This window comes from Falco punctatus (assembly GCF_963210335.1).
Source record: "Falco punctatus genome assembly, chromosome: 2".
NCBI lineage: Eukaryota > Metazoa > Chordata > Aves > Falconiformes > Falconidae > Falco > Falco punctatus.
In genome coordinates, this window is record NC_137581.1 from 70,642,445 (window position 1) to 70,669,216 (window position 26,772).

The following is a 26,772-nucleotide window of genomic DNA, read 5'->3' on the forward strand; positions in this document are numbered from 1 at the left end:
CACTAGGTAAACTGCCACAGAAAAACTGAAATACTTTTCAACACCTTTATTCCTTAATAACTGGAATTCCCTGAATTCTGTTTCTTTTAATGTGTGAGCCCAGGTTAATACAGGAACTGTATGATTCTACTATGAAGATTAATAACCTTTAAGAAAGGAAAAAGACTAACACTGTCCTTACAGAAATAAAGTAACAGCATTAGGAAAGAAGACTGGTAAAAACCAAGTTGAAAGCTTGTCAAATTACTTACTGGAGTATCATGGTACGAATCTGTTGCTAATAGGAATACAGAAAAGATGGTAAACAATCAGACTTCATTCTGTTTGGCTCAGTAACATGTTTTGCAGCAAAAGCCAATTTTTAATGTTGTCCTTCTATCCACTGTTATTGGGAGAGGAATTTCTTGTTTTCTAGTTATGTATATATATAAATAGTTTAGTTTGGTTCTGATTTTTTTGTGTGATTTTTTTTTAAAAATATTTTAGCAAAAGAGCTGTATTTTCACGTGCCGTCTATGAAGGTTTAAGATTAGCATAGAATTACAGTTATATATCAGTATAAGTGATTTTGATGTTTCCATTGTTAGTGAACAAAATGTTATCTTTTGTTACCTGCTTTTGTTTTATTGCTTTATAGTTCATAGGTATAGAAACACGAACTAGGTAAAAAGAGAAAATAGAGTTTAGGCACATTTAAAATCTTTTGAACAATAAAGTAGGAGATAAGACAAAATATTCTAGGTCAGCTGATGCACTCTCAGATGAATTCTTTGCTAGTTCAAGGGTGAGTTAACATAAATAGCTTTGAAGAGAAACTTTGAAAAATTGCCTTTTGTAAACATTTCAGACATATGTAGCACAAGTAATAGCTTGAAAGGTAGCATTTCATTTCTGAATTACAAACTTTATTTTTCTGGTTTATTTCTGTGATATTTCTGTGAATCAGCTTTGACATCCATATACTATAACAGGAAGAAAAAGCCTTTTCTGTTTTGGATTCATAAGTATGACACATCAACTTTGTTTTGCATGGTGCCTGTTCGTGCATTTTATCCTCAAACAATGAGTTATATGTGATAACCCGTTTGCTTTGATGGATCAAGCAATAGCTATGAAGTCAGATGACCCTGCCACAGAGTCTTTTATTTCTTTGAGAAGGATAGTTGGGAGAGCAGTGCTTTTTGATAGTATTTGATACGGAAGGAGATAAAATCAAAAGAAAGCGTTCCTGAGGACTGATTTTTCAAGAAGGCACTGCTAGGAGCAAAAGTAACTCAGGGAGCAGTGGTTGTTGATCCCCATGGAAAAAACAGACTCCCAGAACATTGGGAATGTATGGTCTCAAGTGACTTGGTGGTACTGCAGATTGTCTGTAATTAAGAGCTTGGATATGTTGCTATGCAGTGAAGGGAAGAGGCAAGCACAGACAACAAATTTCTCATGATTTTTCTTCAAGTCTTCAAGCAGCTTGTAACTTTCCCAGCACAACTCCCGTCATCTGGAACTGCTTTTCTGAGTCTTGTTTGAAAACTGTCCTTTTTCCCCTTCCTCAGGAGCACCAATAAGTACCAATAAGTACTTGGCATCTGTTACAAAACATCTTTCATTAGATTAGACAAAATCAATACACTCAATAGGAGCCTCACAGAATAGGAAAGATCCCTTCTATGTCCAGCTGCATTCATCACTACAGAGAAGGCACTGGCATATTGTATCTTAATGTTTTGGCTTTGAATTCATATAGCACAAAAGGAGTAAGATATCTTCTGTCCTGAGGTCAGTTTCCATATTAGCAATCAAACAGGAAAAGCTGAACATGACAGCTGAAAAGATTGTGGTTGTAAAGGTGCCTGAAAAACAGACATAGCAATTACCACATGGTCATGGCTTTCCCAGAACTGAGGGGAAATTCGAGGTATATTTTTCACTTGATTCCTGCAGTCTGATTTGTAATCTTGTCAGATTAAAGAGTCCTTTTACAATATGACAGGTCACATTAGGAAAATCCATTTGGACAAGTGTTTGCACACTCTGTTCTCACTTATGCAGGACTGACCTGGGGATTTTCACTGGGACGGAAAATAGAATACATTTTAACACTAGTTAGTTGGATGCCACCGTTGTATTCTCCCAGGCAATGTATTTTATCTACAGTTTAAAAAGGCAGATATAGCTGCAATTTCATGACATTTGCTTTTATGCCAGTTTAACTGCAGGCAAAACTGTCCATTTGTGTAGCTGTCACATTTAAAAAAATGAAAATGTTATTAAATATATTAACTTTTGCATGTTCTACCTTACTGTAGAGTCAAACTTCTATCGAATCATAGAATCATTTAGGTTGGAAAAGGTCTTATAAGAGCATCAAGTCCAACCGTGAAGCTAACACTGCCGCGTCTGCCGCTAAACTGTGTCCCTAAGCACCACATCTATGGGGTTTTTAAACATCTCCAATGAGGGTGATTCCACCACCTCCCTGGGCAGCCTGTTCCAGTGCTTGACCACCCTTTCAGTAAAGAAGTTTTTCCTAATATCCTATCTAAGCCTCCCGTGGTGCAACTTGAGGCTGTTTCCTCTTGTCCTGTCCCTTGTTATGTGGGAGAAGAGACCGACCCCCACCTGCCCACAGCCTCCTCTCAGGCAGCTGTAGGGAGCGATAAGGTCCCCCTGAGCCTCCTTTGCTCCAGGCTAAACACCCCCAGTTCCCTCAGCTGCTCCTTGCAGGACATGTGCTCCAGACCCTTCACCAGCCCCGTTGCCCTTCCCTGGACACGCTCCAGCACCTCCACGTCCCCCTTGCAGTGAGGGGCCCAAACCTGAACCCAGTGTTTGAGACGTGGCCTCAGCAGTGCCCAGTACAGGGGGGTAGCCCTAGCCCTGCTGGCCACACCGTTTCAGATACAAGCCAGGACGCTGTTGGCCTTGTTGGCCACCTGGGCACACTGCTGGCTCATGTCCAGCCGGCTGCTGACCAGCACCCCCAGGCCCTTTCCCACCAGGCCCTTCCCAGCCCCCCTTCCCCAAGCCTGTAGCGCTGCGTGGGGCTGCTGTGACCCAAGGGCAGGACCCGGCACTTGGCCATGTTGAACCTCACACCGTTGGCCTCGACCCATCGATCCAGCCTGTCCAGATCCCTCTGCAGAGCCTGCCTGCCCTCCAGCACATCAACACTCCTGCCCAGCCTGGTGTAATCTCCAAACTATACTTCTCACACCCTCTGGATCTCTGAAAACACTCATCCATTTGCAAGATGGGAGTTACAGTACCAATCATTTGAATTAGCTAAGCTACTTGTGGGCCTTAGGTCATATAAAAACTGGTAGTACAACAGAATTGTAGAGAACAGTATTTTTGTGGCTTTCACATTCTTTATGGTGAACTGCGGCTGTGTACCTGAGGTTGTCTAGCACTTAGATAATTTCGTAGCCAAGATCAAGATGTGATTTGGTAGTTCATTGCACATGGAGTTCTCTTTAAAATCTGAGTCCGTATTACCACAGAGCCATCCCTCAGATACTTAGCCACAGAGCTATTCAGAATGGAAGAGTTAACAAAGTGCTTGTTGAGCGCACACTGGTACCACTGTTCCTGCATCATCCTCTATTAGCGTGAATTTTCACAGGGATTTGATGCTGTTGCTGCTTCAGTATTGAAAGGTCTGAAGGGTTTGGATCAAGTGCTAGTCTCCTGCATTTCAACCAGTGGGCCCTGGTTTCATTCCCCTAGGTAATGCCAGAGACTGATTTTTCTTTAACTCACTTTTATTTGGATGAGCAGGTTGCTTGTTTGGGTTTTCTCGTAAGTGTATACCTCATGAAGAGGTATTTGCCCTGTGGCTTTCAGTTTCAGTTTGTTTTTGTTTTCTTTGTTGAAAAAGATTACTTTTTTTTGTTGTTGTTTTTAATTGGATAAAGGAGTTATTAATAGACTTTCCCTTTTCAGAACTGGAAAATGCCCAGAAGGGCTTTTGCTCACACTTTCCAAATACAAATTTACTTCTAAATTGAGACCAAACATGGAAAAGTTTAGAATGTTAGGTGAATAATTTGTGTAGTTCTGAGCAGATGGAAACAATGTAAAATGAAAAATGAAATTAGTCTTGACAATCATAGCTGTTTGGTTCGTATAATGTTTAAGTTGGTGGTTTTAAATTGTCCGTGAACTATGCAAATAAGTTGGTGGGAAGTGACTGAGCAAAGCAAGCCTACGATCAGTAGCTTTAAATTAACTTGTACCAAATGGTTCTTCACTGCAAAATTTTCAGGGAGTTTTCAAATCAGAAAAGTTTAAAAGATGTTGATATAAGAGTTTAATAATATCCCATTTAATTTTGTCATAGTTCTAGCTTGTTTCACTTCAAACAGGTAAAAAGTTTAGGTTTATGGCATTTACTGTTTTAAAATAATTATTTGACAAAGATGGATTACACTGATGTCTGTGATTTACAGTGGTATCACTGTGGGCAGGTGATCATTTTATGTTTTCAGTGGAAGCAAATAGATTGGACCATAGATGTTACCCCCGTCATCACAAACTGGCCTAGCAATGTTATGTCTAGCTCTCATTCTTGCATCTTTAGTCTATAAAAACTCTCTAAATTAAGTTAGAGATGAGGTCTGCATGGCCTGAAAAAGCTGGAAACAGCAAAATTAGTGCTCCCAACTGTTTAAAAATTTCTGTCTTAAAACACTGCATGACAACAGGATCTGCTGGTTCCAGTAAATGGTGAAGAATGGCACTAAATTCCATATCTGTGCCCTTATACTCAAAACCTTTTTTATATGCAAAGATGAAACACACCTTATATCTAAAGGCAAGAAGCTGTTGTTATTATAATTAAAGTCTTTACAGTCTAATCCAGGAATCATTACTTGTGCAGATCTAGTAATTACAGGAAAAGAAAGGATGCTTCTGTATAGGGGAAAGTCTCAACAAATAACAACACAGTTAAAATCATTGAACACATGGAGTGTCTATGTCTTTATCCTGCTATAATGCTCATCCTTCTGCTCCTCTGGGTCCTAAAGTGGTTTCATTCTTGTGGTGGGGATGTGGGGGTGTTTCGGCAGTTGTCAGCACCTAAAGGACTTCAGATGCTGACAGGAGGAGTATGGTGTTCATGTTGGTAGTTGCTGCTGCTTCACTCTAGGATCCACTTGGGGTTATTTTTATGTTTGCTAACAAGCTTCTAAACTTGCTCTTTCTTCATTGGTCTGCAGCTCCACGTTACATCTGAATTTACTACATGTGGTACCTTATGTACATGTTAGCTATTCCTTTTTCCTGTTTTTTATCCCTAAAACCAGTTTTGTCCAGCCTCAGATATGCAGTCCTTGAAGTGACCATGGGTGAGCTGTCTAGCTACAGTGTCTTCAAGTGTCAACTCTATCTCCTTTTATCCCATGCTTTTAGTCCTGTCCATCGTGTGTCTCCACTTCTCAAGGCCTCTGCTACCATACTAGTCCTGTATTTTTCTACCCTACATAATTTTGTTAAGAGTTGTAAAATGATGATGTTACCATGCAAAGATAAACAGAAGTAAAAACAAATTAGCCCTAGACATCTGGGTGGTTGGAAAAATTGTTGTTACAATTAAACCAACTTTAATTGCAGGCTAAAACAAAGTTCCAAGCAGGTCAAGAAAAGTTCAGACAGAGCAAGCCTGAAAAGCCCAAGTTCTCAGGGTTTGCAAGCTGCCCTGCAAGGCTTTATGGCCAGTCACTAGTGATGGCAACGTGGTATTAAAGGGCTACAGGGTAAGAGTGCTGCAAGGGCCAACGATGAACTGTGGTAACACAGTATGTCCTGTTAACACTCGCCGTTACGTACAGAGGTCTGGTGCGATGTCCAGCTCCGAAAGGTCCCAGGGTGCTTGTCAACTGAATCTGGGAGTGCAAACCTGGAAGTGCCTCACGAAATACCAGTACTGCTCTTTATACTGTTTTTCTGTGTCCCTAGTGCTGCCTACTCTCAGATCCTCCAGGCCTGATTAACCTTTTGCTCTGACCCAGTCATTATATTCAGCTTTTGGTCCTGCCCTTTTTCCCAGAAGGTACTGCCTCTCCAGCAGTGATGCAGAGACACAGAGACACCAGGTGTAGGAACGTGTGCCCACACTGAGATGCAGTTTGGTGTCTTAGTTTAACCTGTTGCAGGAAGTGGCTTTGATGAGATGGTTGGACTATAAACTTGTGTGGCTGAAATGCAGGTACCTCTTCTCATCTGGGCCAGAAGAGCAAGACCAGTAGCCATGGGCAGAAATATAATCTCTGCTGCCTTGCCTTGGAGGTTTGACTGCTGAGGTAGGCAGCATGCTTATGAATTTCTGATGAGGTGTGGTGGGAGGCACCAGGAATTAGCAGGAGAAGTTGGCGTCACTGTTGCTTGCCTTCAGCATGCAAAAATTGAGAGTAAAATGTATCAGTCATGAGAGTGAGTTAGTCATGAACTTTAAGAGAGGAGGGTAATCTGGGATGCATCTTTTATATTTTTCAAGCTTGTCTGTATTCATGCAAAATTTGCTTTTAAAAAAGGTGAGATGTCACTTGGCTTGTAGTAACACACCAGTTTTATAAGGCATGTTGGTGCTTGGACAATTGACAAAGCTCTGACATTTAAGCTTGTATTTTCGAGCACCGAGTGCTGCAAGGAACTCAGCACTAATATATGCTCTTTGTCTTTGCATAGCATTGATATCTTTTCGTGATTGTTGCTACCATCTCCACTGCAGCTGTTATTTTTTTAAATAAACTTTTGATGCCCGCTAAACTACATCAGTTCTAAAGATTAATCAGTGCTAGTTGCTGAAAACAAACCAGTAGACTGGGGTTACAGTTATTTGAAAATTGTTTTTAAAAGCCCTGGACCTCAGAAATCCATGGCTGTACCCTATAGGAGTCTTAATTTTTCTCTGAATTTTGATCTGAACTGTTTATTTTGTTTGGTCTGTTAGTAGATGAGGGAGAAAGAAAAGAATGTTGTTATAGCAGAATATGTTGCACAATGTGTTGCACGATGCATACTGCAGCCACAGAAGTACTTGCTACCCTCTCTGTCTGAACAGACCACTTTTACCTGTAATATGTTGGAGCGAGGAGACGTGAACCTTCTAAAAAACATTTTTATTTGTCCATGGGTATTCATATGTTTGCTTATTTTATGCTTATGATCTGCTTTTTTTTGTAGATTGCATTCTTTATTTATTCCAGTTTTGTGCTACTGATTTAGGCCTTTTAAATTCAGCAAATATGGCAAGTTCCTGTATATTCCAAATATTTTTCCAGTGTGTTTTAAAATGACCCGTGTCTGTCAGCACATGTAATCTTTCCCACATGGTTGTGTTTCAGTAGCTTTGCTTCAAGTCAAGAATCCATTTAGTAAATTATATTGTCAGGTCTTGTTAGCAACAGTTCAGTTTATACTTGATGTGGATTTTGCTCTTTACAAATGTGGTAAAGTGTACTTTCTTTTACAATCCAGGTGCAATTTATTCTGTCTTAAAACACATAAGCAAATATGTTGGTCAGCAGAGTTAATTATGTTCTGGTACAGTTATAGCTTACTCTGAACTATTTCATTGGGCTTTGCTTGCACCTTCCTATTTCTTTTTTCTTAACTGTATTCTAGGTGTACTGTCTCCTGCTGATAATTCTCATCAATACAGTCACTGAGATCAGGCTATTGTTGAATATGTAGAAATGTGGGTTTCTCTGAAGTTACCATCTTAACCTGTTTTTTCTGAAGAGTGTTAGTAGTGTCCTTCCTTGTGACCTGCAATGGGCAGATGGTGATACTCTGAGACCTCTGAAAAATTACTTTTTAATGTTTTCTGGCTTTGTTGGGAAATGAAATTGTGACTTCCTTTTCTGAAATACAGGTGTCTGCAGCTGTTCCTTGCCTATAGCAGAAAAGCTTGGACAAATTAGTGTCTCTCAGACCCTGTCACTTCATGTCCCACTTCCCCTTCTTGTTGGCCTTGATCAGAATACAGCTGCTGTAACCCATGTTGTGAAGGGCAGGGAGGATGTGTGTGTGTGTGCGTGCGTGCGTGTGGGAGGGAGGTCTGGGGCATAGGGAGGAACTGGGATAGCACACATGCATCCACTGCCCCAGAGTGCCCCTACTGCATTGGGCAATGCAAACACAGGGTAATAGTCATCCCTGAGTCTCCTTGCTTCTTCCCAGTGCTTGGACTCCTGAATCATTTTTGAATGTATAAACGTTTTTGAGTATATAAAGGCTGCATCTTGTTCAAGGGCCACTCAGAAATGGGTTTATTTCTTTTTTCAGTGTCTGTCTGGAAGCATAGCTAATGGCTAACAGGTGATGAGCAATATCTTTTGCTCCATTTAGCCCTGAGTCCTGCTTCTTGAGAAGCAGCTCAGAAGTCCATCCTTCCTCAAACCTACCGGCCCTACTCCCTTTTGGCTGTCATCTCAGCTCACATCTGCCTTTATCTGGTTGATGGAGAACTCTGTGTGTTTCTTCTCACAACTTGGGCAAGAAAGCAAAACAAACTTTGGGGGGGTCTTTGGCTGAGATCCTAGGAATCTGGACAGGGTTTTCTGGGTGACTTTGAAGTCTTTGGCAGGGCCAGCAAACTGGGATCTGCATGCCGTCTAAAGAGATTATCAGGGAAAACATTTTCAGAAACCGGCAAGACCCTGAAGCAGCACACGCATGCGCCACCCCCACCACCCCCACGCCATTATCTTACAGGGTGATATTACTGTTAACCCACAGGGTAGGATTGGCATGAAAAAAGGGTGCTGTCACTGGGACAGCTGTTCCACCAAAGCATTGAAATGGGAGCAGTGGTGGGCAGCATAGACTGTTGGCCTGTGTGGAGTTGAATGCTTATGCTTCCAAATGCCAGCATCCCACCACTTGTTTACTTGACTCTAAAAAGGAATCCAGGAAAGAGCCTTGTAGTCAGCATCTTGGCCCATAACAAGCTTCTAAATTAACAACATTGATTTAGAAATATTAAGGTAAACAAACAAATCATTTTGTTTTCCAGGAAGGAGAAATGAAAGCAGCACAAAGGAATCTGGTATCTGGAACCTAAAAGGAGTTGATTCATTTGAAGAGACATCCAGTGTCATGGCCATTAGGCATAGTCTAGGCATGCACTGTGTAAGAAAAAAAGATATATGGATCAGAAGTACACACACAGAACAGTTCAGGAGTACAAAACAAACACTGATGGAGAAATATGCATCAGCAGATTTGTATTAGTCGCAAAAGACTCCAGTTTTGCTATGCTGCCTACATCCTGGTAATAACCTTTATGGAGTATTACTCCCACACTAACATTTATTTTAAATTTTCTAAATACTTGACACTTGTTTCATTTCTTGATTCAATTAGTTATGTCTTGTTGAAAACACTTACGTTAGAGAAAGGATTCATCCTTTTTTTCCTAAAATCGTAAACCAAGGTTTATCCTTGGTTGCTGCTATATATTTTTAATTTATATAAATGTTTTAAACAGTGAGTGTAGGTATCACAGAAAGTCAGAGCAATGCCATGTAAAAATAGAGAGTGCTTGGGAGATTTTTCCGGTGTGCCTGTGACCTAACAGAGCGTTCTTTCCATGTGGGAAAATGTAGTGTCAGGAAAGTAAATGTTTAAACTGTGACCCTGGAGCGCAGTCCTGTTGCACAGGTGAAGCTCAGTGGTTTCAGAGCAAAATGTGAGATCCCATCAAACACATAGAGGACAGTGCTAACAGTAGCCTGTGATTCCTGGGTTGTTTTGACCAGAATACACTAGCTTTAATTGGTATGACATTAGTTTCTGAACTAGATAAGTATTATAGGCAGATAAATCAGATAATTCCCTAGACTGTTTGTTGTAATCAGAGCTTGACCAAAACTTCTGATTATAAATCTAGTTTCAGTGCTTTTATCCCTCTGTGTCTTCCATGGTCCTCTCTCATTGCCTGTATGTTGGAGGTGTTTTCCTGCCATCCGTCTCTAATCAAAAGCAATATAAAATCTTCAGCAAATGTTAAGGTGTGTCTGGTTCATCTCCATTTCAGGTCATAAACCGTTGGCGTTTCTTTTGCTTTGTTCTGCCTTTGTTCCCCCCCCACACCTTTTCCTGCAGCAGGAGGAGCTCAGAGAGGGGGTTAAGCTCTTTGCTTTTTTCCAGTTAGAGCAATGCTGTTTCTGCATTGTGAGTGTCGTGGTTATGATGAAAGACTGCTTGTGAAGAGGCGAGCTTTAGGAGGGTGTCCAAAGGACCATCAAATTCAGGAATGTGTTTCCAGTCCAAACTCCTCAACAGAAAATATGTCCCCTGTTCTCATGGGCTTTTCCATGCCTGTATAGGTAGCGTAAGAACCCTGGGTCATGAGGAGAGAAGTCATTCCATGCACAGGAAACTTCACCATGATGTTCCCAGCACATTTCTTGTGGAGAGGCTAAAGATTCATTTAGGGTAAAGACCATTTGTAAGCTGTTTCAGTTTCTGTTGGTAAAACAACAGAAGAGGCTGGGGGAGTTGAACTTCAAACTGCTCTGTAGCAAGACTCATCATTTTCCATGGCATTGTGCTGTGCACAGCTTGATAAAAGCTGTTCTGCAAAGTGAAACAGAGCTGTGCTTTTTCCTTTCTAGTTAGCAAACACGTATGTTAGAAATGCTCGCTTCCACCTGCAGGTGTGGATATTTTTGTACTCGTAGAAGGAGTGCTGAAGAAATAAGAGTGTTGTAATGACAAGTGAAATTAAACCAGTATCTTATTACGTTAAGAATGCTAATTGTGTTTCAGCTGCAAATATAGACAGTCTTAATTTGCACCAAAAAGTAAGTGGCCTGAATTGCAGTTTTCTATTAAAAGTACTCAGATATATTAAAGAAATAAAATCAGGTTTCTAGATCAATTGAGTTTGTTGAAGTTCATAGCAGGAAAGAGTCAAGAAGAAAGTTTGTGATTTACAGATTTGTCTGTACATAAGTGGGAGAGGCTGGACAAGAAAGCAAAGAGAAAACAGGCTACTTTCTGCTGCTGAAATGGCCTTCTATCTAAATGTCACTGAAAGGTTGCATTTGGGGATTTCCACGCTGCACAAATACATTCATTGTATATTGTGGTATTTTCTTTCATTTTCTTGCTGAAGACTTTTCCCTGTTCTCGCTGAGGTTACCCACTTGCTCAGAATCCTCAGGAGAGCTTCATAGAGTGATGAGAAGACTTCAGGGTAACCTTATATTCTTGTCCTTGGTAATCAAGATTTTGGTCGGTGGGACATTGAACCAGCTTGTGAGGGGAACCTAGACTTAAGGAGTAGACGTGGAGGGTGAAATACAACCTCTTTGTGGAGCTGATAGACTGGACCTGCCAAGTGTGGTTTTGGTGGGGAGGTAATTTCAGTGGGAGACAAAGGTCTGTATTGAATTCTGGCACCACTTGCTTTCTTTTGCCTTGCCAAGGGGCATGGTAAAGGGGATGTTGTAGGTCATGGAGTGAGTGGAGCAAAACTCTGTTGTCAGCCTATGGACCTGCAGTAGACATAGGCTGTGTTGCTGCCCGCATGAGTTTGACTGGAAGGAAGAATCTGACTCAAGGTTTCAAGGTCATGGCTCTGACTTTTCCTGTTGTGATCTGTGTGAGGTCCAGGGCATTCAGTCTCCTATTAAATGAGATAGAAGAGCGAAGTGCTTGTGAGACTTTGAAGAAAATAGCTCTTAATCAATGTCCATCTTAGCAGGCTTTCACTAGGAGCTGCTGTCTTGAGAGCTGATGTTCTGCTCTTGGGCTGGCTCTGCAGCCATGAGTGATGGGGTTGATCCAGACCTTCACTTCAGACTCCGAAGCATGGTTCATAAAGTTCCTTGCATCTTCTTTGAAACAGCTGTTGGGGATGGGAGGCTGGAATTACTGGAAGATTGGTCTTGAGCCAACATGGCAGATCTTGTTTCACAAGGTTTTCTGTGGTTAGAGTTAAAAACAAACAAACAAACCCAACCTGTGTGCTAGTTATACTAGAGATGGTGCTCTCACGTGGAAGGCAACACAGTCAGAACTTGGCATAGTCGGGCATTTGATCCTTTCCATTGTTTTGTCCATAGTGATAGAGTTAATAGGATGTTAGTTGGAAATTTGGCCATGTTGCAGATCCAGAATACTTACTATTTCAGACAGTATTCATTTACTATTCAGTAGTGTATTGCTAAAACATTTTCAACCAGAGACACTGTTATCTGAAGAATGCATTTGGCTGAAGGAGCCATCCTGATGTTTCAAAGTGGATTGTTCAGGAACAGGAACCCTAATTTGTAAGGCTCAGAGAGTGGACCTTACAGCCTAGAGAGTCCAGAGAATGGTAAAACTAATTGCAGTTCAGTAGGTACCCCACGACTACTTTTTCACTCCCTCTTGGAGATGATGGTGAACTTTTAGTAGGATTGCACCTCCATTTTTTTTAAAGCATTAAAGAAGCTGTCACACTCTCCCTTTCTCTATTACTCTTTTAATGTAGATGTATCAGTGATGTTTAGCCTTCCACTGCTGTTGCATTTTCTGCTTTGACATGGCTCTTACCCGATCAAATGCCATAAGCCCAGAGCACTGTGGCTGTAGGAAAGTAGAGTTGCTAGACTTTGATTTAGTCTATAATTGGAGTTGCCTCTTTCTCCTGCTTATTGATGTGTGAGTTGGAAAAATCATGTTTCTTACAGTTGTGGAATGGGTGTCAAAAAGGTAGGTGTTAGGGTGAAAGAAGGTTTGATCTCACCTGACACATTTGTTTCAAGGGGCAGTTTGGTAGGAGGGTTAGTGTTCTTTTCAAGAAGGCAACAGACCAAAGCACTTTGCCAGAACAGTTAGCTTGTAGTTATACAAGCTTATCATCAAGGGATTATTTTGGGGCTGAGATAATCGTCGTTTTCGCTTGCAATCTTGCAGGCAGGCAGCGTGAGACCAAATGTCCAAGTTTCAAGCCCACAGGATATAAGACCACACAGCTGGGCAGAGTGGCATTTGCTTCCCATGACCAACTGCCAGGACTGAAGGTAGCAGGCCAGAAGTGGCATCTAATGAAGATCTTTTCTTCTGGTCATGTGCTTTTGTGCTAACAGAGCACAAAATAAATATTCACACAACAGAAATGAGGCTTGTTCAGAAGCTTTTTCTGCACAGTGGAAATGGCCATTACTGATAATAGAGGTCAATAACAGCTTTTCATGCTTCTGTTGAAGCCACAGTTGAAAACTGGGCTTGCAGCAAAACTTCATGCAGTACAAAGCTGCACATATTGCCAACGTTCTCTGTCTGCAGTATTAGTAAGGGCAAAGCCAAAGGCTATGTGTAGATGCATCATGCCATCTTCAGGATGGGGTTTGCCTGGACATGAATTGCATCAGCCTTTGAGGATTGCAGGCTGCAGGAGTGGTACTAACTAGTCTTTGGTACCATCTACAGAAACTATCTGGGGTGCTAATACTACCTTTAATTTGGTAGGAATCCTACCTCCACTGATTTTTGTCAAAAACATGATCATAATGTTGTCATTGTTGAAATGGTTCTGATTCAAGAAAGTGATCAGAGCATCTGTCATTTGGGTCTGTCAGGCTGTGCAGAACGGAGGGAAGTCATCCCTGCCTGAGCTAACAACCTGAACTGTGGGAGGGATCCAGTTTGCCCAGCTGTAGCATCAGGCCTAAGCTAGTAATCTAAATTATTTCTATGAGAGAGAGGAGTGTGAGTGTGTGTGTATCTTCATGGGGTGATTCATCCCACCTACCTCAGAAATGGTGACTCATTCTCTGGATGTGCCTCTGTCTCACCATTGACTATGCAGAGAACCTGGGCAGTGAGCTGTGATCAGATACCTGCCTCCTGCGCAGTTTAGGTAAGACAGAACCCTTTCCGCAATTGATAAAAGCTCATAACCTATGTTCTTAAGCAGTCTTGGGTAATTGGTAGGACTGGTGATTAAATCAAAAAGCTCAGACTAGACTTCCTCGTCTCTTTTACTGTAGTGTGGCGTACACAGGACATCGTAAAAGGTTTGTCCTTTTAATGCAAATGTACTTGAATGAGACGGTGCCACTAGCAAATACAGACCTTCAGTTAACTTGCAGCATATTTAAAAATAATTCACTTTTCTGTATGCTTCTAGCTAGCTGTTCGTAGAGGCCTACCTTGCACAGTAATTTCACCCAGTGGAGAAAGAGTGCTGCGTTCCGATGTGTTGAACTGTTTCGACACAGGATCTTTTCTCGTGACAGCGGTGGTTATAACTCTTCCAAACAGCAAAATTTTGAAAGTTTAACTATAGAAAAGCACAGTAACAAATGCTGTCTCATACCTAACATATCATATACATTCTTTTTTCTTAATAGCACCAAGCCTTTCAGTAAACATGTTAACATATGTTTCTTACAGCTATTCTACCCACTCACCAAATGCTGACCTGAAGTTAGTCCTTTTCAGCACAAGCTTACTGCTTTGTGCTCCTGCTCTGGCTACGCTATCGCTATGACTAGAGCTGGATGTGGTCCAGCCAGAGGATCATACTCTTTTTCTGTTTTCAGAAAACTTTAATGTGAGAGCTAGTAATCAGAAGTTAAATTTAATTAATCTCAGTGTGGTACCGGCCCCTTGGTTGTGATTTATGTTGTATAAAAAGATTGATTGTTTTGTTAATTTTTTAGATGTGGACTTAAGTGATGTTATGATACGCAGAATCCCTCCACACATGAGGAAAAGAGTCCTCTGTAAGTATGATCAGTGTAAGTAAATTTAAAACGTATCATTATGTGAGGAATTTATATTGCAATTTAAATGAGTAGTTGAGAACTTAGAGAGCCTTGGAAAATTATTACATGCAGTAATATTTAAGAAGAAACAGTTTAAAACCAGAGAAAATACCTGGCCCTATTTTAACTTCTCAAGGATTGGCCTTTTCTAAGGATAGATTAGATGAACTCCACAGAATCCCTTCCAACCTCAACTATTCTGTGATTCTACATGAATTCTAAATCTGCCTGCTTTAATTTTTGACTGTCATGAATTATATCTATAAGCTGAGTGTTGTTTTGTATGCTGTCACTGAGTTTCTGAGCTTTTGGGGATGGGGTGTTCAGAGCTCTCAATTTCTGCTTCTTCCACTCAAGAATTCCGTTTTTTCCTATTTGGAGTGGCTTATGACATTATATTGTATAAACCTGGGTTGAATCACTGAGCCAATTATTAGTTCTGAGTGGCCCATCTTGTGGACACAGCCCAAATTCCTTCCTCCCTAGAATGAGCTCCCCATTTAAAATCTCATTTCCTAAGCTTCTGTATATGGCCAGGATTGCATGCAATTCAGTTGTCTTAGATGCTTAACTTGCATCTGAATTTTAGATGTGAACCAGTGCTAGTAAAGAAGGTGCTTGAGTTCACTGTGGAGAGAGGGAGATTCTTTTGAAATCCTCCAGAGGGAGATGCTGACTAGCTAAAATCAGAGACTTAAGTTAGGCAGGTTTTGAAATGCCGATTTAAAACACAAGTGAAAGCTACGTGCTTTATTTAATTAGAATGCATCTTGCCCATTGTTAGATCCGTCAACCTAAAAGGAAAAAAATTATGCTGCCATTATGCAGTGTGGTTTGAATGTTTTGTAAAAATAATGAGGGGCTGCTGTGAAGGTATTAGTCACTGTATTACTACCTTTCAGGTTTATCAGACTTCACTCCTGATCTCACTTCCTAAATGAATTGAGTTTGTCATAATAGTATGAAATGAATACAAAAGTTCCATAACTGCAGTGCTGATGTGGCTGATGGAAGGAACATTCAAATTCATTAGCCAAACCAAAAGCACCACATTTAACAAAATAACCAAATTTTCTATAGGCTGTGTGTTTCTTTCCTACCGTAACATTTCACTTTATAGCGTTGTGAGGGGAAGAACAATTGTCGTGGATGTCTGTAGCCTAGTGAAGTGTGGGGTGAAGGAGAAGCACGGGCGCTGCCATGTGCCACAGCAGCAGGCATCCCCTTTTGCTTTTCCTTTCCATCAGCATCCCAGAATTCCAGCCATGCTGTGGCCCGGTGGGTTTTCTTTACAGTTTTCAACATCCCTTTTCCCTTGGCAGTACAGCCTGGAACGACACAGTGTGCTGACGCCAACTTGCTGCCCTTTTGTTCTGCGTTCCGCCGACACATTGTCCCTTGGTCCTTACCCCTTGTTGTACCTCTGCAGGCAGAAGCCCCATCTGACAAGTTTATTTGTGCTCCCCAGGGATTATGAAAACCAGGAAACTTCATTAAGGATGGTTTAATAAGTTAGACAAAGGAGAGGAGCAGCTGGCATGCTAACGAGTCTCAACCCCCGTTCTCTGACAGAAGAGCCTTTCTTGCATGTGGAACCGTCTTCAACAATGTGCAGTAAAATGCTGCGAGTGTAGGGTTCATGCAAATTGAGTTACTGTGCATTGGATCTGCCTTGAGTGTTTTATCTGAATGACCTGAGGCAATTTTATGGCAGTAGATTTGCCGCTGTCAAAAAGTACAGAAGCTAGATAGTGGCCTAAAATTTTGGTGTGTGCTTTTTCTCTCTTTATCACTTAGCGTGGTAATGTTAGAGGAATAGCCGTTGGAGACAACCCGCTGCACTCTGCTACTGTGCAAGACAAACATCGGTAAAGCCAAGCAGCAAGAAGAGAAGGGTTCTTCATGACAAAATGACAGCAAGAGAACACAGTCCCCGCCACGGTGCAAAATCCCGCACCGTGCAACGGGCCTCCACCATCGATGTCACCTCTGACATGCTAGGTCTTTCTCTGGCAGGTACGTGCCTTCGTGTCAGCTGTTGCTCCTTTCGGGATATGCATTGTACTTTTTTTTTATTATTTTATTTTAAATGCTAGAAGATTTGATGTGTCTGGTTATCTGGAGGGTATGAGATAAAGGAATTATACTAAAGGATTAAAAAAATCTTAAACTTACCATTTTTAAAGCGGACAAAACATTAAAATTGGAGAGGGAAGGAAAAAAGAAATTAAACTAGATTTTGTGCACTTGTGTTTATCAGTCAAAAATAAGCAATTGGGAAGAAAACAAAAGAATGTCAAGGTCTAGGAAGAGTCTTGGCAACCTCCTTGTTTGACATTGTATAAAATTTTGAAGAGAGTTCAGGGAGCTGAGAATTCTCTCCCGTATCTTTTATGATAAGTAAATTAGGATTGTAACCCCCAGAGACTTTCTTTGATTAGTGAGAGAGACAGGTACTTTCAAACTTCTCCCTATTCACTGATCACAGAGGAGGTGTATTTTATATACCTCATGATTTAATAATTTGGTATAGTGGCTCAGACACTTAAGTGGCTTTAATCCTGTTGTTTTGTACTGAGATTTGGCATTTTATATTCCCATATTCTGTATAATCCTGCATAGTTTTATATATTTTAACATGTTTTATAAAATTAGATTATCTCAGGTTTTCCAAATCATTTTTAGATACCAAAGGTTAAATAGCAGTCATGGCTCATTGAATTAAAAATACTTTTTTTTTTTTTTCTAGAAAATTTAATTTCTTTCTCTGTATGACTGCAGTTTTAGGAAAGGATTCACACAACAGCAATGTTTGGCTAATCTTTTGTTAATTTTTCTGGTTTACAGGAAACATTCAGGATCCAGATGAGCCGATTTTAGAGTTCAGTTTAGGTAGGCTTAGTGATTTTTATGCTAATTTTGATGATGCATGCTGTTGAGTATGTGAGCAGGATTTTAATTGTTAATTTTGAAGGGCCTTTCATATAGTAAGAATTGAAACTTTGCTTTGATTTTTATGGAGATGTGGTACAGTTTTCTGGCTGCCTGCGCAGTATCTTTTGATAAGCAGCCAGCAGTCTGATTTTGTGATGTTTTTAAAAGTCTGCAATTAAAACATCTGTTCTATAAAATTTTAAATGTTTGCTATGTGAATATTATTTTTTAATGCTTGTTTTGTTTATGTGAAGATACAGTGAATCTGTCTTCAGTCTCAGTATATCAGCAGTTCAGGCTTTCAAGCAATCTGGAAACACCATTTCAGGACAGGATCTTTCCTAAGAGTTACCAACTATTACACATACCTCTTTGCTGTTAAGTGATACTATGAGATGCAGAAGTGACCTGATTTCTGAGATGGTTAGATTTGGATGAGAAGCTTGTGCATTGGCTCACCTCACCTGAAGAATAAGTGAAAAATATTTTCTTAATGAAAATTCAGTTCACATTTTCAACTGCAGCATGGTTTTCTTGGCTTAATAGTGGACTAATGGTTGGAAGGTTATGCTCTTAACAGTGTGTTTGAAATTAAAAATCAAAAAATTTTCTCAGGTGTGTGTAATTGTATATGAATAATAATCTTTACAAGAACTCCTTAGAGCTGAAGAAGATAATTCAGGTATTTTCAGATAAATTAAAAATACCTAGAACTGCAAAACTCTTTAGTGTACATTTAAACATTTTGCTTGTCTAGGTAAATTTCAGAATTAACTTTCTGCATCTAGCTGAAGCAGAGTCAGACCACACTGTAGTTACCTGTATCGAGCTAGATAGAATTTGGCTCTGAAGTTTAATGTAATTGTGCAGAGTCACTCATGGAAATTTTTGGTAGCCTACTGTAGTCCCTATAGTTTCACCCATAGTCCCTTCCCAGCAGTTAAACTTACAGTAACATTTTAGAGGAAATAAATTGCTGTCCTTTTACAATTAGAAGCCAGTTTTCCTCGTAGCGCTGCTTGATCAGTGTTCAAGCACTTCTGTGGGTTCTCCATGGCAAAATGCTGTTTGGTAACAGGCTTAATGGAGCGTGACTTCAAATCAAATGCAGCCATGCTCATGAGATTCCCAGAGGAAAACCTGTGCATGTATGCTGTTCTAATGGGCTGTGCCAGGGGAAAGGATAGGCAGGTGTTAGAAGAGAACGAGTTTAAATTATGGCTCTACAGCTTGGAGCCAGACTGATCTGGTTGCATGTTTACTCTTTCCATGCACAAAGGTGAGTGATGTGCCTTTATAATGTGGGGACAGAATTCATGTTAGGCCTTTCTTGGCTTTATTGCTCAGGGTATATAGTATGCTGTTATAAAAATGTCAGGTCTTACAGCATTATGAAAAAGGTCCTGAATCTAAATGTATTTATCTGTTGCATACCTCAAGCTTGCAGTGAGCTGCTAACTCCATCGCTAGATCGAAAACCAAATAGTTTTGTAGCAGTGAGTGTCACTACACCTCCTCAGGCGTTCTGGACGAAGCATGCACAGACAGAAATTATTGAGGTAAGTGGTCAGATACTCCTGGATCAGGTTTAAAATTGAAGCTAACACAGGAAGCATTTCTTCCTAACAAATACCACTTTACATTAATTTTTGCCTTTTTTTGTTTATGATTGCAGGGAACAAGTAATCCTATCTTTCTAAGCAGCATTGCCTTTTTCCAAGATTCTCTTATCAATCAAATGACACAAATCAAACTCTCTGTGTACGACGTCAAAGATAGATCTCAGGGAACAGTAAGTTTTCTTTATTCTGTTCCCTGCCCACTCAGTGCAGAGCAAGGAAACAAGAGGCAAGGAGATAAAACTATTAACTTTTGTGGAAGAAAGCAAAGGGATAGCAGCGTTGATCCTAGAGGAAGCAAGGTGGGGAGGGGAGGGAGGGACAAATGCCATGAGGTGGACTTGGCAGAGTGGGGAGCTTTGCCACTTTTCTCAAATAAGGCTGTCTGCAGCAAGTTTGAAAACCATGGATTTAAGAGTCCCGTCACCTGTTCTTTTATCTTGTGGACCTCTTTACTCAACTATATATTGAATGGGATCCAGCACCCCTAAATGAGGTCTCTAACTTATGCCAAGATGTTGAGCCTCTTGGGCCCATAATGAAACAGTCCTTTTGAACAGAGCTGCTAAATTCCAGAAATTGCCTTGCTCTGATACCTTAGTGATTTTGTTCGTGGGTAAGATTTGTACCCTTACTGAAAAAAGCTTTAAGTGCCTGCCCTGCTGTGTATCCACTTGGATCTGGGAGCAGCTCAGGCCATTTATTCTCACACTGTTACCCAGAATACTGTTTCAGGCCCCATGTGTCTGCTTTTCCGTGGCTTCCTCAGGGGCAGCAGAACTGTCCCTTTCTGTACAGAGCTTCATGGGGAGGCTCTGGGAAAAAAAGGAATACCTTCAAAGGAGACAGGTTCTTCAGGAGGAACCAAGTTTGGATCAGGGAGGGACTATGAAATGTTGACTTAGTCAGTCTGAGCCCCATTCCGTCATTGCTTTCAGTGTTCCGGGGTCTCCACTCAGATCCTATAGAAAGCAAAATGCTTAATGTCTTCCAGTAGAAGAAGGTTTTTTGATAAATTACCACATTTATTAAATTTTAAAGGGTTTGAATTAGAAAGGGTTTTAATTAGTTACGTGTGGGCATAAATATCTGTATTTTTGTTCTCAGACTTCTGTGAATAATTGTATTTTGGGCTTTATTGCTGTGGACAAAGCCTTTAAAGGTAAATTATAATTCTGATACTCATCTTCTTTCAGATGTATTTGTTGGGTTCTGGGATGTTCAGTGTAAAAGAACTTCTTCAGGAGAAGAATCACAGGTTGCACTTAACACTAAGGTTTGTAGTATTCTCCTCCATTTAGGAATTAATTCTTAATTCTTCAAAGCATGCTTTAGATGTGATGAAAACTGTCTGTGAGATGTGATGAAAACCTTTTGTTTGTTTAATGTTTTAATTCCAGGCCAGTATTAAGGAATTTTATATTGCATGATAATTAAAACATGTAGAACAAGACCTTTCCGATGTGGTGAATACTGTTAGACATTGGTTCTAGTTCTGCAAGTCAAGAAAGTATTGTCAAGACCAATGTCATTTTTGTGCATTTCATCCTATCACCTCAGTGTATGTGCCCGTGAAGTGTGGCAAAATAGAGTATTTTTAACTGTGCTGATGTATAAAGAGCCTGTGATGGGGAGAATGAAACCCATTGAAACAGAGGATTATCTTAGCAGTTTGGAATACCTTGGCTTAGATAAATCTAGGTTCTATTTAATATTTCAACACCTACCTGCTGCTAAATTGTGTATATGTTGCTAAACAGTATATTTATCAATATAATGCACTAGGAAAAGGAGGAGTCATACTAAGCAACATAGATTGATATGATTTGCTACTTTAATTCATATTGGAAACTTTCATGGAAGGAACGTGACTCAGGAGGGGATGAAAAATAGGGTGTGAGTCTAATACAAATCCTTAAGGTAATAGTTCTAGTCATTGGAATCAAACCACAGTCTTGAAAGCCAGTGTGGGACAAAGCAGAGTGTTGGAAAAGAATGAAGAAAGCAACGTGAGATTAAATAAAGAGAGCTCTTATGTGTAACTGAAGTAGTCTCTGTTGAAAGTAGGACAGACATCCCGGTCAGAGAAGGCAAGGGGAGGTCAATTGGAGGGGGAAGCATAATCAGAGGAACTGAGGAAGATGGTGCTGGTAGTATCGGTATAATCAGCACTAGAAACAGTGACTGATAAACTTGTGGAAATTTCTTAGCCCAGATACAACTAACAAAACACGGGCAAAGCTTTTCATGTTAAGAGAATAGATGGGTAAGGTTTTCAGCTTTTCCACAATGTGTTGTGAATAAAAAATTGACTTGATTTAGCAGGGGGGAGCAAATGAGGGAATTGAGTCAGAAAAGGCACCAAAATATGACATTGATGGTGGGTAGAATATTCTGATTTCTCGTATGTGTGAAGATGAGGGTGTTTTGAGGGAGATGAAGAATGAGGAGGAGTGTGATGGCAGGAGTTTCGTGGTTTTGCGTTAGACATGGGTATTCTGTTAGGTTTATCCATTCATTCTTTCTATGTTGAAAGTGGACTTCATTAAACTCTTGTTTTGATATCAGCTATATTCTGATTATCAAAGAATCATGTGTTATAGGGCTTAACATAAGCCTTGACTGACTTCTCATTGTCATGTTATCCCTTGGATGTATTAGCTGAATGCTGAGCAATGTCTATAAACATGCTGCATGATTTGGATACTTTAAATCTTTTCTTGTAGTCATCCTGTGTACTTATTTCTTTTGTCTCCCCAGTATTGTCTGTTCCAGAGACATTTTTTTTTGTCTTAGTTGTTCCAGCATATTTTTACATGTAAACAACAATCTTAGAATACTGTTTAGAATCTATCTTAAAATAATAACATAAAAGTCTCTGTCAAAATTACTGTGTGTCATGGGTGAGACAGAATAAATGATAGCTGTGGTAGATCTGGATACTGGTATATATTTTAAAACCAGCAAGATCAGAGCTTTTACCCCACCTGATTCTTCTGTCTCTGACTCACTCACTCACTCGCCCCTCAGTCATGTGTTCATATGGTGTCAGCTTCCCTCCACAGCAAGGAGACAGCTGCTAGGTCTGGGAAGGTGAGACAGAAAGTTGTGTCAGTTACTGCTGTGTGGCTCCTTAGCTGTTAGTGGCCAGATCCCTGGGGATCTCTGGTATTTGTTTCCATGCAGCTCCCTGATCTCCAGGATCGTCCTCCACCTCAGGGACCTTTCTTCCATTAACAATCTTCACCTTCTTCCCTAGACCATTTCTTTTCAGGATCCTTCTTTTTAGCATGAGCTTTTCTTCCTGCAATGTCAGGCTCCCAGTTTTCCCAGACTGAATAGTCTTATCTGCAGAAACACAAGATGTGAACGGCCTCCTAACTGGTGGCCTTGGCCAACTTCTCTATGAAGGGGAAGATTTGGGATGTGCTACTTCAATTTAGTCCACATATTATCAAAATTTTCCAGTTGCAGCTAGCAAGTAGCAGTCTTCTGACTGAAAGTTAAAAAGTTTGCTTTCAGACATTCACAGGCACGGGCATATACATACACATGTGCAGATGCAGCCCATTATCTGCTTCCTGTTCACAATTTAAGCTGCTTTTGCCTGCAACAGACTAACTGTAAAATCTAAACTCTTTCTCCTTTTACGTAAGTATTGAAATACATGCATGGTTTTAGTTTGCCTTCATTAGGAGGTCTGTACATCATCCTTGCAGAATGAGGGAAGCTTTTTCCTGTTGGAATAACGCATTATAAAAATATGCAAAATGAAGTTGAAAAGCTTCTTATTTACAATGTTTATTAATTTTGAAGATTAATAGCCTTTTATAAGTGTTCCCTTGTTGATAAACAGGTCCACCTCCAAAAAAATCTCAACGCAGAGTGTTTGTTGCAGGTCGGCTGAAAGTGACCGTGTAGGTAACATTACAGTTATTGGATGGCAAATGGAGGAGAAAACTGACCAAAGGCCCCCGGTGACAAGGTCACCCGATACAATTAATGGAAGGGTGAGTATGAGCATTGTATCAAATTCAGAAAAATGCAGATTTATTGCCAGCATTGAAATAAGATCGGTTGATATCTGCTGTTAGCTTTCCTGTTTATCTTGCTATTTAGTAGTGCTTTACAATTTTAAAATACAGTAAAGAGCAGCCTAACGGTGATGAAGCAGCTTTGTATTTTGCAGAGTTCTAGGTGCTTACATTTGGTGTTAAAAGTCTTGGCAAAGATTTTAATTTAGAGTAAGTTTTCACTTCAGGTGCTCATGCCCTTCATCTGAATAGGCTTGCAGTGCCATATGTTGGTGCACTTGTTGCATCAATCACCAGTTCTACAAAGATGTGGTATTCCAGTTCGCATTGTGAATTGGAAGGTGGCATTAAGCAAAGCTGTAATGGGGATGCTCGGAGAATTTCCAGAATCTTCACAGGCAACTTAAAAGATTTTGATAAACTGAACAGGTTACTTGAATACTGCATTATTTTGTCTTTTTCTGATCCCCTAGTATTTGTCTGAGAGCAGATATTTATAGTACTTTCTCAGCCTAGGCATATGTTTATTTCTGTAAACCTTGTGTCCTTAATGTCCTGGTGATAATTACAGTCAGTGTATCACAGTCACAATGTGGATTAGTATCGCCTTGTATCCGGCCAGACCTGTAGCTACCACGTATTGGTGCAGTACCTGTAAGGACTCTGGAGCTGTGCTAGCATAAAGTAGTTGAAAGGCTGGATGAAAATTTTTATGGCATTTTGAACTGTGTGGTGGAAGTAAATAGGAATGCTTAGATTGAAGGGTTTAAGTGGATTTATTTTTTCAGCCTGCAATATTTTTTGTCCACAGTAAACATATTCGAAATATTTATTTTAACCATGGTTGTGTTGAATATTCCTTTCAAGTCTGTGTAATGGGGTCGTCACTGCATATTGCCCTAGCACTGAGGTTTTATTCTTTACTATTACTGTTCTTTGTTTTTGTTTAGACTGTGTTGCCAGTTGATGAAAGTTTAACAGAATCCTTAGGAATCAGATCCAAATATGCTTCATTACGGAAAGATGCACTACTGAAATCTGGTAAGCTGCTGTGGGCAGTAACAAGTAAGCTTTAGGCATCAGAAAAAGCTAATCTCTTGCTGTCTGCCTCTGGCCCCAGGGCATTTAAACAGATGTTTCATTTGAATAGGAACAGGCAGCTGATTGAGCAGCTAGCTCTTTGAGGGTCATACAGGAATAAATTATTTTATCATCTACACTACTTTGTATAGTAAAAACAGCAGAAGCAAACTTTTGTCACTTAACTTGACTGTAGTATAAAATTCTGCATGCAGTTTGCTAGTCTATTTCTAAGCAATCATTGAGAGGAGGGGAAGGACGGAGGAAAGCAGCTGCTTTTTAAAAAAAGAAAAAATCTTGAAGAAAGGTTAGTTTTCCAGCAAACGATTGCTTGAGAGGAAGATGCACAGTACATAAAAAACCTCCAACTTATGTCAAAATTTGCATATGTGTTTCATTTCCTTACCAGTGTTTTGGGGGGCTTTTCCTGCAGACATGCAGAAGAATGGGCATTGCAGAATGACCATGTTTAGAAAAGCTTAGACTGATGCATGGTTAAACCAGATCTTTACAGCAGTATATTACAGCTCATTAGTGAACCAAAGCCATTTACTTTAAAAAAGGAGAGACTGTACACTTTTAATTCAAACCCTGTGCTCAAATAGCATGATTTTAATTCTTTAGTATTTGGTGGTGCCATTTGCCGAATGTATCGCTTCCCAACCACTGATGGAAACCACTTGAGAATCTTGGAGCAGATGGCCGAGAGTGTCCTGTCGCTGCACATCCCTAGGCAATTTGTGAAGCTTCTTCTAGAAGAAGATGCGGCAAGGTGAGTTTGGGCCAGTTTACATGTGCAGTAATATAGCAGTGATATGGCTGTTACTGAGTTTCCAAGGAATATATGTGTGTTCATGCACAGAGGCGCTGAAGAAAAAGTAGTAAAAGCAGCAATTTGCTGACTGTACAGTTACAGCGAATACAATCTCGTGTCAGAGTATAGAATTTGGACTTGAGTATATGGTAAAGTGAACATACAGAGGTGTTGATGGGAGAGAATTGTTGGCATAGTGAACACTTGGGATAATACTGCAGTTAGCTGCACTTACGGGTTATCTGTTCCTCTTGTGAAAGTGTTGATAAGGCCACAAAATATATTATTCCATAGTCATGTGACTGTATTAAGACCACCACATTGGAATACATGATCTCTTTTTTTATATAATAATGCATATACTTCAATACATTCTGGTTTTGAAACATAGTTTATATTAATATAAAGAGAAAAGTGAAGTTAAATTAAAAATAAAACATATCTCAGTGTTTCATGGGTGGGGAGAAGTCTGGATAGATGAGACAGTGTAAACGAAAGAGTAACAACTCCAGCTGCTAAGAATTTTGAGAAGGGAACAGAGACAACACAGACACAAGCTAAGTGGAATGAGTAATTAGAGTAGCAGACAAAGAAGAAAAAACCTGATCCCTTTGAAAAAGTCATTTGACTTCTGTGCTATATAAGCAAAGCAAAGATAGATAACAAGATGATAGATTGACTCAGTGAATTAAGAGATGGCGTTGAGAGTCAGAAGAGTAGTTTTGAATGGAAAACAAACAGAATAAAGCCAACTAAAATGAGACACTGTAGGACAGTAATAACTTTTTCTCATTTTAGGAGGTGGGAGGGAGAAGGAAATCTGTTAAACATTTTATAGGTTTATTCTGAATTTGCTTCTTCTTGAAGCAATTAACTCTCTTCCAGGCAATGTATTCAGTTATGAGTTTTACTTCCCTACATTTGTAGGCTGTGATTTGCAAACGTAACAGTTTATGTATTCTTTATAAAAGCCAAGATTAGGATGGAAAAAGAATTTTTAGCTGTATTTTTGAGAATTGGTTTTTTAGTTTGGCTGTATTTGAATCCCCTCCTAGAGACCTAACTGAGCCTGACCTTAATTAAAAATAAAACTAGTGCTCTCATTATCCTATATTAATACAATTCAATTCCTTTGCGATATTGTGAAATAGTGTTAATCCATATGAGCAGGCAGAAGTAGTCTACAGTTTTTGAGGTATAGTCATATTTTGCAAAAATGATAAATTCTCGCAGAAAGATAGCGGTGACTGTTTATTATGTATGAAAAAACTAATGCATGACATGACTGGGTTTCCAAAGTTCACATTGGCTTATTTTATATTTTTTTCTGCTGTTGAATTGTGGGGTTTTTTAGTGACATGCACTTAGTAGGAGTAGTCAGATCCTAGATTCTAAAGAGTGAATGCTGTTATCTTGCCTAGCTGTCCTGCTGCAACCTTGGTGGAGGGGGCTTGGGATATGCCATTATGCATTTAGACCTCGTTTATTCACTGTTTATTTTATATCTTTTTTTCTCTACAGCT

At 40.0% G+C, this 26,772-nt stretch overlaps 1 protein-coding gene across 15 annotated transcripts in view; it reads left to right on the forward strand.

Annotated features, from left to right (window-relative positions):
* Positions 1-26,772, forward strand: part of INPP4A (inositol polyphosphate-4-phosphatase type I A) — a 130,471-nt gene that overhangs the window by 61,746 nt on the left and 41,953 nt on the right. For 8 of the 15 annotated variants that reach the window (XM_080377279.1, XM_080377271.1, XM_080377280.1 and 5 more), the window contains 9 exons: positions 14,664-14,726; positions 16,566-16,784; positions 17,616-17,660; positions 19,143-19,261; positions 19,378-19,494; positions 20,518-20,597; positions 23,178-23,331; positions 24,306-24,396; positions 25,060-25,207. In XM_080377279.1, coding sequence (XP_080233405.1) covers positions 16,679-16,784; positions 17,616-17,660; positions 19,143-19,261; positions 19,378-19,494; positions 20,518-20,597; positions 23,178-23,331; positions 24,306-24,396; positions 25,060-25,207 — 860 coding nt within the window. In that variant the 5' untranslated portion in view covers positions 14,664-14,726; positions 16,566-16,678. Of the gene's footprint in view, positions 1-14,663; positions 14,742-16,565; positions 16,785-17,615; positions 17,661-19,142; positions 19,262-19,377; positions 19,495-20,517; positions 20,598-23,177; positions 23,332-24,305; positions 24,397-25,059; positions 25,208-26,772 lie in introns of all 15 variants that reach the window. The other 7 variants (XM_080377285.1, XM_080377275.1, XM_080377282.1 and 4 more) reach the window with 2 other exon arrangements.